The sequence below is a fragment of the Dendropsophus ebraccatus genome, chromosome 5 (assembly GCF_027789765.1).
Source record: "Dendropsophus ebraccatus isolate aDenEbr1 chromosome 5, aDenEbr1.pat, whole genome shotgun sequence".
In the NCBI taxonomy this organism is placed as follows: domain Eukaryota; kingdom Metazoa; phylum Chordata; class Amphibia; order Anura; family Hylidae; genus Dendropsophus; species Dendropsophus ebraccatus.
The window spans coordinates 4323251-4337246 of record NC_091458.1 but is presented as its reverse complement, the minus strand read 5'-3'; the positions used below and the strand labels follow the sequence as shown (position 1 = coordinate 4337246).

General features: G+C 45.1%; 1 protein-coding gene across 1 annotated transcript; it reads left to right on the top strand.

Moving 5' to 3' along the window:
* The first annotated feature begins 5041 nt into the window (after positions 1-5041).
* Positions 5042-5995, top strand: LOC138793330 (olfactory receptor 52N4-like). Its single transcript, XM_069971857.1, has one exon. The coding sequence runs from the start codon at positions 5057-5059 to the stop codon at positions 5993-5995; it is 939 nt and encodes a 312-aa protein (XP_069827958.1). The 5' UTR covers positions 5042-5056.
* The last annotated feature ends 8001 nt before the right edge of the window (positions 5996-13996 follow it).

The window sequence follows — 13996 nt, the reverse complement described above, 5'->3', positions numbered from 1 at the left end:
TACCTATACTGTATAGTTGGTGGAGGTCCTGTATATTTGTAGTTTATAGTTTATAGTTTGAGGGTCTTGGATACCTGTAGTGTATAGTTTTGGGGCCCTGTATACCTGTAGTGTATAGTTTTGGGTCCTGTACCCCTGTAGTATTTAGTTGGTTGAGGTCCTGTATACCTGTAGTGTATAGTTTTGAGGTCCTGTATACCTGTAGTATAGAGTTGGTGGAGGTCCTGTATACCTGTAGTGTATAATTTTGGGGTCCTGTATACCTGTAGTATATAGTTTTTGGGTCCTGTAAACCAGTAATATATGGTTGGTTCAGGTCCTGTATACCTGTTGTGTATAGTTTTGGGTTCCTGTATACCTTTAGTGTATAGTTTGGGGTCCTGTATACCTGTAGTATATAGTTGGTTCAGGTCCTGTATACCTGTAGTGTATAGTTTTGGGTTCCTGTATACCTGTAGTGTATAGTTTTGAGGTCCTGTATACCTGTAGTATAGAGTTAATGGAGGTCCTGTATACCTGTAGTGTATAGTTTTGGGGTCCTGTATACCTGTAGTATATAGTTTTTGGGTCCTGTATACCAGTAATATATGGTTGGTTCAGGTTCTCTATACCTGTTGTGTATAGTTTTGGGTTCCTGTATACCTGTAGTGTATAGTTTGGGGTCCTGTATACCTGTAGTATATAGTTTTGGGTTCCTGTAGTGTCCTGTATACCTGCACTGTATAGTTGTGGGTCTACCAGATATTTCTGTGGATCTGTTGTAAGGCAGCTGCCCTAGCAACAAAAAAAATTCCATCTCCCTATTAAAATGAAAGTAGTAATTCTATTGGTTGCTAAGGCTTCCAACTGCCATTACTGCTGGGGAGCTGCAGTGCTAATTATATCACCTGTGTGTGCAGTGTGGAGATTTTCCCAGTCATCTCTATGGGGAGCTCTTCCCCCTTCCCCTAACCCTCCTGTACCTCTGGCGGGGACCGGACCTTCGCTGTAACCTTCTCGGGCACCCTATGTATCTGTGGGCCAAATTTGGGGTCAAACAGTTCAGGCGTTTGGAAGTCTATACAGGACTGACAGACTGACTTTCATTTTTATGTTATAGACATCTAACCCATACAACGTACGACAAAGAACTTAAGAGGCGTGGTAACTTTTGCAATGTACCTTGTTATTTTTATCCCTTGTTTTTCTATACAGTGAGGTTTTTGGCATTTCTAGTGAGGAATTGTACATTGTATTTAGCAGAAGCCAATAAGCAATTGGCAGAAGAAAAGATCTATTAAAAATAAAAGGTGATTCAACAAATAAGTGCAAAAACGAGACTGACACATTTCTGCACAAATAGTAACATAAAATAGTAACGTAAAAAAAAATACAAAATTATTCATCACTGATTATCCATGGAAACCTGGTTTATATTTACCTAGAGATGAGCGGACGTCCCAAGCCTGAATCTTTGTGTTTGGGTCCCCAGACCTGAACAAGGGTTATCCAGGTAACAAAAGCAATGTTCTAAACTATCCCCCTTCCCAATACCACCCTATCTCTAATATACATGTATAACCTAATCTGCGCCCTATCCCTGTGTTTCTTTTTCATAGTTATCTGATCTGGATGTGTAAGATCCTCTACTCTAGGTCCACTCTGACCACGCTCAGCTTCCTCTTCCTCCTCCCTTTGTAGTCACAGGACATGTGATCTCCTCTCTGGGGCCGGGTTAGCTGTCTATTGACTTGGAGACATCATCTGCATCATCTCCATGCACCTGTGCTGCTTTCATAGACTTACATGTGTCCCTGAGCCTAGATTTCTGTAATATGAAGTATTATAGTTCTATCTCTGCTTGCTGTCAGTGAATGCATGCATATGTACCTGTCTTTGTGTCTCGGCTCTGTATATTGTAAGTGTTATAGATGGTCTTAGAGTATGGATGGAAGGTCTAAACCTACACTACACCCCTACCTCCAGTAAACAGATGCCTGTTATGCAGCACATACTCTAGCTACACCATGTGCGCGTCAGCTCTGCTACATCATCAGCTAGTATGGAATGATGTGATGCAAAATCAGTAATAACAAAAAAAAAACAGCCCTGTGATTACTGTGCATTAGTAATGACAGCAGAGGGCAGGAAAGAAAGCTAAGGGGGCGAGTACACGAATGAACCAATCAGAGAAATGAATGATGGGAAATGTAATTTCCTGCTGTAAAATGACAGCAGGGGAAACATTTTGCCGCCCCCTGCAGATCCGCAGGATCTCATGGCAGAAGCGGTCCTGATCACCGCGTGCGGAATCACCCAAACTATTACATGACATTCCTGATCGCACACGGTGAACGGTGAAAGTGCAAAAAAATTCCATCAATTCCAGAAAAATTGTAATAAAAAGTGATCGAAAAGTCACATATACACAAACAAGGTAGCGATAGAAAGTACAGATGTACAGCGCCTGTGCAATGGCCGCTGAGTTGCCCGCATGCTGACCAGTGCTGTATACTGGGTGGCCACCCTGCTGGGCCCCTGCTACAAAGACAACAATGTTATCCCAGCAGTGGAGCGTGATCTAAAGATGGGGAATACAAGCGCAAGCTGGTAGATGCGCTACTGGCAGAGGTCCCGTCTATCAGAGTTGGCTCAACTAAAGGCCAAGGAGGAGGAGGAGGAGGAGGAGAAAGAAGTTACTGACACGGCTCGGCCACTGGCATCACCTTGGATTAGCATGGCCACACTGTGGAACACCTTCTTAAAGGGGTAGTGCGGTGTTTAACATTTATTCACTAAATAACACACATTACAAAGTTATACAACTTTGTAATGTGTGTTATTTAAGTGACTGGCCCCCTTCCCCCTGTTCCCCCCACCTTCGAAGTGTGGTGCATTATACTTACTCAATTGCTGTTGACCCCGGCCGCCATCTTGGGTCAACAACGCCATCTTTGGGAGGCCAGCCAGAGCGCTCCAGCAGTCCCTCATGCCGCCCCCCTCTGCCGCGTCATCAGCTGTTCAGCTGCGATTGGCTGAGCACAGTTATGCTGATGACGCGGCTGATGACGCGGCAAAGGGGGGCCGGCATAAGGGACGGCTGGAGCGGTTCGGCCGGTCTCCTGAAGTTGTCGTCATTGTCACAAGATGGCGGCTGGGGGTCGACAGTCATCTGGTGAGTATACTGCACCACACTTCCGGGGTTGGAGAGAACACGGGGAAGGGGGCCAGTCACTTAAATAGCACACATTACAAAGTTGTATAACTTTGTAACTTGTGTTATTTTGTGAATAAATGTTTAGCGCCGCACTACCACTTTAAATAACGTCCATCCACTCAATTTCAACATTGTGTGAACAGAGCCTTTCAGTGTTTTCAATCCCCTCCTGGTTTTGGTTGCAATATGAGGACCACAATACTGACTGAAATATACGTAGTGTGAACCCAGCCTAAGGCTATGTTCACACTATGTATATTTCCGGCCGTAATTTTTACGCCGCTGGAAATGTGCGGCTGAAACTACGGCCGTGGGAAAAAATAGACATGCGGCTGAAAACATACGGTCATTTACTTGGAAAATAAAAATAACAAATAAAATCTTTAGAAAGTGATGGAAACACCTCTGGATGCATCTGGGAAAGCAGGGAAACAGTTTACAGGAATCGCTATTACCGGGGTTTGCGATCCTCTGCACTAATGCCGATGTCTCTCATGGTTAATATATTTAAATAATAAAACACATTTTCGTTGTAATAAAGTCCCTTTCGTTGTTCAATAATTAAATTTAAACGAATCCATCATTGTGCAAATAAATATACTGTTAAAATAAATAGATATATAAATAAATGTATATTTATATATATATTTATTTTTTGACAGTATATTTAATTGCACAATGATGGATTCGTTTAAATTTATTTATTGAACAACGAAACTGATTTTATTACAACAAAAATGTGTTTTATTAATCAAATATTAATTAGTACAGGAAGTTCCATAAGCCGTTAATTCATATTGCCGGTAATAGAGCATTCTGTACTAATCAATATTTTACTTTAATTAAAACGTAAAAAAAAAATGCATAGGGTTGTTATAATTAAATTATTGAACAGCGAAAGGGACTTTATTACAACGAAAATGTGTTTTATTAATTTAATATATTAACTATTAGAGGCATCGGCATTCGGCATTATTGCCGGCTATTTTTTAAGTACTCCGTACGGACGCCTGTCAATCTACGGCCGTGAATTTGCACAGTTCCGGCCGCAAACAATGGTCTTGTTAATTTTTTACGGGTCCGTATACGATCGGCTCATACATAGTGTGCACTGTGCAGCCGTATATTGTATACTTTCCAGCGTACGCATGAACGGCCGATTATTTACAGCCCGCAATACAGCTGCACAGATACATAGTGTGAACATACCCTAAAGGGGAAATATAAAGGTAATCCTAAAATCAGGAAAATAAACACTAAAACAGAATACAGAAGCTTTAATGTTTCTTCAAAGCCAGATAAGCCCCAGCTTTGAATATTCCCAAGATAGACACAAGAAGCCGCAGGGACCCAATTACTATAAATGGAGAAAATTGTGCAATAATGTAGAAACCCTTCTGTCCAGGGCCGGAGTGTCCCCGGAGAGGACATCATGATGCTATAATAACCTCTGACTTCTCTGGGAGCACAGAACTGACCTCATGTGTCTGTAAGAGGTTACCGTGAGCTGCGGTAAGTGGAGGGTCCTGGGGGAACCATGACTGAAGCTGATCAGCAGCCCCCGACACAATGACAGACGGTCACATTGTTGGATATCCGGAACCATATAAAATTATTTCTAATGATGAAAGAGTTAAACCAAGATACAACTCTGCTAAAGCTCTGCGGTGTAGAAACTGTAGATGTCATGGAGGTGTTCTCTTCTATCCCCCTCTACCTCCCATCAGCTGCCGGATTAGAATTTTTACTCTTGTCTATTGTGTTTCTTTTTTTCAGATTCGCCGTAGACATTGATGGCCTTGTACTTGTGTGAGGATCTCAGATGTTGCAGATCTAACAAGGAAGACAACCATTAACACTATGAATCTCAGCCTCACTTCTTCTTTCTTCCTGGCCGGAGTCCCGGGACTAGAAGATGTCCATGGGTGGATTGCTTTGCCCGTCTCTTTCATGTACTTTGTTTCTTTGTTGGCTAATCTGTGTGTTCTGTTTATTATCAAATCTGAGCCGAGTCTCCACCAACCCATGTATTTCTTCTCTTCTCTGTTATTACTCGCCGACCTCATCCAGTCTAATTCCACCGTCCCCAAAATGCTGTTTATCTTCTGGTTCAACGACCGAGAGATCAGCTTTGAGGGCTGCCTGGTCCAGATGTTCTTTGTCCATTCCATCTCCATCGTAGGTTCCTCGGTGATCTTGGCGATGGCCTTTGATCGCTATGTGGCAGTGTGTCACCCGCTGAGGTACGTTACCATTCTCACCACCCCGGTCATCATGAAGATTGCCATATTGGTGACTATGAGAGGAATTCTCTTGATATCTCCATACCCGTTTCTGGTCAAGCGGCTGCCATTTTGTCGAAGCCACATTATTGAACAATCCTATTGTGAACACATAACAGTAGCCAAGCTGGCCTGTGCCGACATCAGAATTAATGTCCTCTATGGCTTAATTGTTGCAATCTGTGTAGCAGGAGTAGATCTTCTATTTATCGCAGCCTCTTATATCTTCATAGTGAGAGCCGTCTTGAGGCTTCCAACTCGTGAGGCTCGATACAAGGTCGGGAACACGTGTGTCAGTCACGTCTGTGTGATTCTTGTGGGTTACATCCCAGCGCTCTTCTCAACTGTGTCTCAGAGGTTTGGAGAACAGATGTTGTTGTCCACCCAAGTCATTGTGGCCAACCTCTACCTGGTCTTCCCTCCCATGTTAAATCCAATAATATACGGTATCAATACAAAAGAGATTCAGAAGAATGTGAGGAAATTATTGTATTGCAAAAAGTCGAGAAACCTATAATACGATGAGAAGTATTATTCATGATTTCTATCATTGACCCTGAGAAGATGCAGAACGTATAATCAAACCTGTAATCCTACCCTGGTGATCCAGAGGAAGGGAATCCCTCCAGACTGTAGACCTCTGTACTGTCCATTCATATACAATACCTAGATCGCCCCCAGCTTTTGACTAATCCATTTCCTGCCCCACAGCTAATATCCACGGTCTCCATCAAGGTCGGTGTAACCCAAGGATTTCCTACGGACACCGTTTCCCTGTATGTGGACATGCGCTGCTTTCTCATTGTTTATCCAATGACTCTTGCTATAAAAGATAAAGCATTGTAGGGTAGATGTCACTGTGTAACCTAAGACAATGTGAAACCAGCAGGAACGGGGCTCAAGTTTTTTGGTTTTGTAATTTTGGTTGTTTGTGCAGTGAACGGCCGTAGTTTTGCGGGGTGGAACATAACCTTACTTTCAATGGGATCCCGGCCGGAGCGTACACACATCGTATACGCTCCGGCCGGGATCTATGCGGCACCGCAAATAACTGACAGGTCAGTTTTCTGCGGCCGGAATTCAGTGAATTACGGCCACAGAAAGCCCTGTTAGTTCACACAGTGAAGCGAGCGGCTCCGGCACTGTGCGCTATGGGAAGTTCTGATGCGGGCACGCGCTGATGCGCCTGCATCAGAGCTCCGCGGCCAAAAGATCATCCGGCCTGTACTTAAGTACCGGCCGAGATGATCCGGCCAGAGACCGGCCGTTCCGTGACCCGACCGGGGTCACGGAATGGCGGGTCTCTTACGTAGTGTGATCATAGCCTTAAACTGTGTCTGCGGATGGTAAGTTTCTTGCATGTACTGCCATTTTGCTTGTCACAATGCTAAACACCATTCACTGAAGTAGATTGGTAGTGCAAGGGTTAACTTACTGCTGTGTGTTGGTCACATGTAAGGAAGTAATAGTCTGGTCACATAACACTCCTACAGACATCTTTAATGGGAATCGTGCTCCCTGGTTCAACCTATTTCCAGGCTAGAAATAATCACTGCAAAATGGCGGCCCGATCAACAATATAAACGAGCGCCAATCTGCTAGATCGCTGCTCATTTACTGAGTCTATTATAAGGCTCGATGATTGTTTAGCAAGGGCTGTATATATATATATATAGAGAGAGAGAGAGAGAGAGCAAGAGTCAGCGATGTCCGTGAAGACCTTCCCCATAACTGTTATACATTACCTCTCCACGCTTCTCCTGCCCTCTGCTTGCTTTCCGGCATCCCACCCAGTGATTGGCTAAGCGGCCTGTAAGCTCAGAGACCGCTCTGAAGCATTATCGCTCAGCCGCAGTGCCGGGAGTGAAAGAAAAGGGCAGGAAAAGACCGGTAGTATGGAGCGGTAATGTATGACAATTTATTCAACTGTTAGAGGTCGGCTGCGCTTCCCATACAAAGGTACTCTTGGGGGGTTTAGTGTTTACACTGTTTGCCCTATGGTAAAACTGACATGTTATCTACGTGTGGTGTCTCACCACGGGTGTAGTTATTGGTTACACCCTTCGTAAAAGCCTGTACTTATTGTGAGTAAGTGGTAATGAAGTAGTGATAAAGTTTCGCCACTAGATGTCGTTATTACAGATGTATGTACACAGATGCTGCACGGCTGAAGTATGGAAAGGGTTATTGTTTATCTGTGTATCATATGTATCTGTGAACTTATGGGAGTATCTTCTTCTTCTTTCCTATCATCTCTCACTTTACTTCTTCTTACGCACTCATCACCCACTCACAGTGCCCTTTAGATACGCTAGAGATAGGAAGTCACTTGGGTAGAGGAAGTGTAGTGTAGTCTTAGTCCGGTCCCTGTATGGGTACGAAGCAAGACAAGACACAGCCAACACTTTCTCCTCAGCTTACTCTACACAACACTATGCAGTGTTAAACTCCTTACAGGACAGGACAAGTCAGAGATCATCTCAACCCACGCCGTGGACTAGAATAGTTACAGTGCAGGACAGTATCCACAAAAAAGCCAAAGAAGCTAGGAACTGATCCAGATAGAGCAAAGTTGCTAAGAGCCTAGGAACTCTATCTCGCAGCGCGGTTGACGGCAGGGAACCCTCAGCATTCGGCTCATCCCAGGTAACAGGGTCTGGGGCTTGTGCCACCCTCATAAGACGGGTCACCCAACACTGGTGGGCATTAGGTGGTGCAAAGACCCAAAGGTCAAAACACAGGCACAAGTATTCTCTTCTTCGAAATTATTCTTCTACTTTATCTCCGAACATCCCGGCAGAGCACAGTACTACTTGGGTTGGGAGTCTCACGACATCCTCCTCTCTGCTCCTCTGATTCTCCTACGTATCTCTCAACACGCAACTCAGTCAGCTATACTCCTATCACAGAACTGGATCCTGTATTACCGATTGTAAAAAGTGTATTATCAAGAGAAACGTATCCTGTCAGGGCACAGCTGTATATTCTGCTGTACACCAGAACTTTCAAAGTAAACAAGAGATTATTTATGATAAAGAGACTCTGTGATTCTCTTCGCCCCGCACCAACACTGTGTACACTACATCCTTGGGACATTTCCCTTTTCTGAAGATGACAGTTCCGATAGTCTGGGAGGGTCACTACTCCACTCCGGCCCACCGTGATATCAGCCCAAGGGGCCCCGTAGCAACCCGGCAGGTCACTGACCACAGAAGAACAAGGTGTAACGGCCCTTTGAAATAAAAACAGGTGTGCCACCATACCTGTGTGCCCAACCGTCACTGGCGTCACACCTCACCATCTAGCAAGTGACCGGCCATTCCTCCGCCATAGCACTGCAGGGGCTCACCACATATGTTAATAGTTAAAAGCAGCCCCCCCCCAACTGCCAAAAAAAACTTCTATAAAAATAATGAGGCTCTTGGTCACCACTTGAAAATGGTGTAAGCTACCCCACCACGTTACGGTGGCCTCATACCGGGACAGTCCTACACTGTAATGGCCTCTCCATGGCGTGTAATACACCTATGGTCTGGGCATGCAAGATCCGTCTAATACCAGCAAGAGTAATTGCACCACCTGGGTGGGGGAGGTGGAGTGCACGACCAAGTAGAGGCAGCCGCTCCCCCATCTGGAACACAGGAAAAAAAGACAAGTTTGGTCAGCTTCTCTAGAACAACATTCACACTAGGCAGGAGCACGTGGCTATGGCTGAAGTTACAAAAACACAGAAAAATGCAACAACTCACCGCAATGGCAAGATACAGACCCACTACAGACATGAAATTGTTGGGGGGGGGGGGGAGCTGCTTTTAACTATTTCCATGTCTGTAGTGGGTCTGTATCTTGCAGTTGCGGTGAGTTGTTGCATTTTTCTGTGTTTTTGTGTTTTTGTAACTTCAGCCATAGCACCGTGCTCCTGCCTAGTGTGAATGGCGTTCTAGGAGAGCTTTTTTTCTGTCACCATATATGTTCACCAGGTCAGTACGATTACAATGATAGGCAACCTATATAACTTTTATTTTACTTGATGGCTTAAAAAAAATATTAAAATCTTTAAAAAAAAAAATAAATAAATGTTCCTAAAATTGCTCTATTAGTAACCCTATAACGCTGTTATTTTTTGGTCTATGGGGACTTTTTGATCACTTTTTCTTACAATTATTCCGTATTAGATTTTACAAAAATCTTTTTCACTTTTGCAGGTTTTTTGCGCTAATGCGGTGTACCGTGCGAGATCAGGAACGCCATCATTTACTAGTTCGGGCAATTCTGCACACAGAGATGGGAAAAAGGGGATGATTTCAACTTTTATAATGGCATGGGATTTTTTATTACCGTATTTTCCGGTGTATAAGACGACCCCTGACTTTTAAAGAGATTGTCAGGGGTTCGCCTTATACACCGGAAAATGTTAACCCCTGCCTGACTGCAGCCCTGCTGCGGTCAGACAGGGGTTAACTGCAGCTAAATTAATAAAACAACAAACAGTTAACGCACCTGGGCTCGTTCCCGCCCTCCGCGCGTCTTCTTCTCCGTTCTCGGCGCAGCTTGGGAGAGCTTTGGAAGAATGACAGAGGCTTTGGGTAGTTCCGGAGTCTCCCGAAGCCTCTGTCATTCTTCCAAAGCTCTCCTGAGCATCCGAGCGTCTCCGATTAGCCGCTCGGCCGCTCAGGGGAGCTTCAGGCATCCCCGTCTCAGTGTACGTCACACTGGCTGCGCTGGGAACGGGAGCGGAGAAAAAGACGTGCAGAGGCTGGGAACGGGCCCAGGTGAGTTAACTGGTTTTTTTGGGGGTTTTTTTTAAATGTTCGCCCCATATAGTGGGGATGTGGGCCATTTTTGAGCCCCCCCATGGTATGGGGCGACGATACCCGGCGTGTTAGACGACCCCCGACTTCTGACAAGATTTTTCAGGGTTAAAAAGTCGTCTTATACGTTGGAAAATACGGTAATGAATTTTTACATTTTTTTTTTTACAGTAACTTGAAGTCCCCCTAGGGGACTTCTCTTATTATTAGGCTGGGTTCACACTGCGTTTTTTTCATACATTTTTTTAATCCGTTTTTTTGCAAAAAAACTGATGCATTTGTGTGCATCTGTTTCGATCCGTTTTTCCTTTGACTTCCATTTAAAAAAAAAACGGATCAAAATGGATCCGTTTTTTTTTTTTGGACGGACACAAAAACGTAGCTGACACTATTTTTGTGTCCGTAAAAAAAAAACAGATCCGTTTTGATCAGTTTTTTTTACAATGGAAGTCAATGGAAAAACAGATCAAAACGGATGCACACAAATGCATCCGTTTTTTTGCAAAAAAACGGATGAAAAAAAACGGATTGCAAAAACGCAGTGCGAACCCAGCCTTACACTGATCTGAAGCCTGGCCCGGACAGAAGAAACTGCCCAGAACAGGAGGGGTTTTCTATGGGGATTTGCTGCTGCTCTGGACAGTTAATGACATGGACAGAGGTGGCAGCAGAGAGCACTGTGTCACACTGGAGAGAATACACCACTTCCTGCAGGACATACAGCAGCTGATAAGTACTGGACGATTTTTTAATAGAAGTAAATTACAAATCTGCATAAATTTCTGGTAGATTATTATTATTTAGTTGGTAAAATGGGACAAATTTTAATTTATCTGTGGAATCCATCAAATTTAACCTATAACCTAGTGTGTTGATCCAGAGGAAGCAAAAAGAACCCTCGTGAGGACGACGCCAATAGCCCCATCACAGGGAGAAAATTGCTTCCCAACTCCACAATGGCGATCAGTATAATCCCTGGATCAGCGTCCTATCACATGAGCCCTAGTACCCACAGGTGAAATAGGGATAATGGAAAGAATTCAGAAAAATAAGAACTCGGATGACGTGTAGTGCGCCTTGGAGCGATCCAGTATGCAGAGGCCGAAGGGATCAGGACAGGTGTCGCACTGGAACATGGTGTCCTTCCTGATCCCCCTGTTACCCCACACTCTGCACTTCTTCTGGGGTCTCCCGTTCTCCTGTGTGGGGGACGTCACCTGGAAAATGTTGCCCTGGTGGGATACGGGGTCCTTCATATCCAGAAGCGCTGGCTCCGCTCCATGGCTGCCAAATATTGGGGCTCTGTAATTCCTGCTTCCCGGAATTGAAGGTATTTCCCCGGGTGGCGGCACATGGGTACAGCACAGAAGCCTTGGATCTTTGGACTGTGCACGGCCGCTTTTTGTACCATGTTATATGGTCCTCCCATATACTGACTGTACTAGAACACAATCAGGTCTGTTCAGCACGTTTGTGGTACCTCGCACGGGGACAGAGGTGCTGCCATTCCCGTAAATTGTGGTCAAAATAAGGATATCACGTTTGTCCTTACTTAACCAACATATTTGTACTGACAAAGCCCCTGCTCTCACCCCTTGGCATCAGTTGTCTTACCAGATGACTCAGGAGGCTCCTTTTATCTTTCGAATAAGGGGGGTGCTGGTATAAAAGTTATCCACATACAGGTAGTAAACAGCAGTGGGAACTTTCCTCTAACTCCTATGGGGGTTGAATTTGGGTGTCCCTTCCCTGTAAGTGTACCCTAAAGTACTCTTACATATCGTGATCTCTTATTGGGAAGGTACTGACAGAAATGAAGCCTCCCTTTGTAGCTTAGGAGGGACTCATCTACTGAGGTGAATAAATGCAGGAAAGCGCTCGGTCACGTAAACTAGGAGCTAGATACTATGGCAGGCAGGAACATGATACAAATGCTGGTACTTCTGGAGCGTGTAGTCCCAGCCTCAGGCGTGATTGGGGCTGAGGCTCCAGGTCCTGCACAGATACTGACAGCTTACTGGTGAGACAGCTGTCAGTCACCGATCAGTGAGCACACACAACACCTATGCTGATCAGCCCGGGGAGTGACCCCCTGGCCTCTGCTACAACATGGAATAGCAGAGCAGAGGAGGTGAAAAACACGAGGAGTCCGGCTGCTATGGACGCCGTCGTCGCGCCCCCAGCAACCGGACTGAGCGGTTGTTATGAACGCTTTGGCCGCACACATGGGCGATGCCAGGAGCCGAACGCACGGCTCGGGTCCTAACAGTAGGTTATACACAGTGCAACTGGGTCAGGGAGTTCACATTTATTCCTATATTTTTCAGCAGTGTGTGGTTCTTTGTAGCAGACTGTTGCCCTTGAGCCCTTCCGCTGCCTTGGGGTACCCATTGAGTGCCTGTGCCTTCTTCAACACCAGTCTGGTGACTAGGTGACGCTGTACCCCTCCCCCTTTTGCCTCTGGAACGAGAAGCTGTGGATGGGACCTGATGTTGGCTCGGTGGAACAAATATATCTTCATCCCCTGAAGATGATGACATCTGGGAACCGGGATTTTACGTAGGGTCTGTGACAGCATCATTATAGTGTGAAACAAAGCTATCCTCTCCTGACCTCTCTTCTTCTAGTGGCATGTGGTACGATCCCGTACTTGTGTGGGACACTGACCTTCCCTCGCTGCTCTGACTGCTGCCTTCCAATCACTGACTGTCAGTGAGTACAGTATCACAGTATCACTGAGTGCAGCGGCTGAGGGGGAATGCTAGGCTTGACAGAAGCTCTCTTGCTGATGACCCTTGAAAGACCACATGGCAGGACACAGGGCAGAGGAAACATCCTGCTCTTGGTAAGGATTTAGCACTACTTATTAAGGACTGCCATCGAGCTTGACCTTTTCCACAATACCAGCCTGGCTAGTATTCGCCTGGCCACTGGGTCTTACTGGGAGCTTCATCCAAGCCTGTTGGGATCACCACTACCAGGATCCCTGAGTCTTTCCTGCGGGCTGTTAACAATGATGGCCCGGCCATTGAACAGTTACCAGACTGCAGCTCATGCTGGGTCACTCTACATTTACATTAAAATCAAAATTAAACACTTGTAAAGATGAGGCACTCATCACTCTGTGATCTTCAATAAGCAAACAATGTATTCATATAGTAGGTCACATTAGACGCGAATCAGTGAACTGGGCGACAACCTGTTTCACACGCGCGTTTCCTCTTGGCCCAAGCCAAAAGGAAGCGCGCAGTAAGTGTGCAAAACAGGCTGTCACCCAATTCACTCGTATTTACTCTAGGGCATAGGCCAGTAGACGAGTCACTCCCTATGACAACCTGGATCAGCTTATGGCTCTTCACGTATGTTCACACAGACAGATAAGTGAATGTAAAGAAGAATCATTAAACTTTTAAAATTCTATTCAAGTTTTGGGGGTAGGTACTGCTCCTGTTCCTGAAAGATTAATAGAATTTTCTACCCCAGAAATTACCTTGCCTGTTGGCCTTGTTCATTCTGAGGCCTGTTTGTCTTGGACATGCCTTGGTTAAATTTGCACAATCCCAATTTTATTGGGAACTTAAATGAGGTTCAGAATGTTCCTCTAAATGTTTATTGGTGAATCTAGATAGGCTTGATGTAGAGAATGATTCATCTGGTGATATGTCTTCTAAGGTAAACGCTGACAGTCCTGGAGTCGATGTCGAATG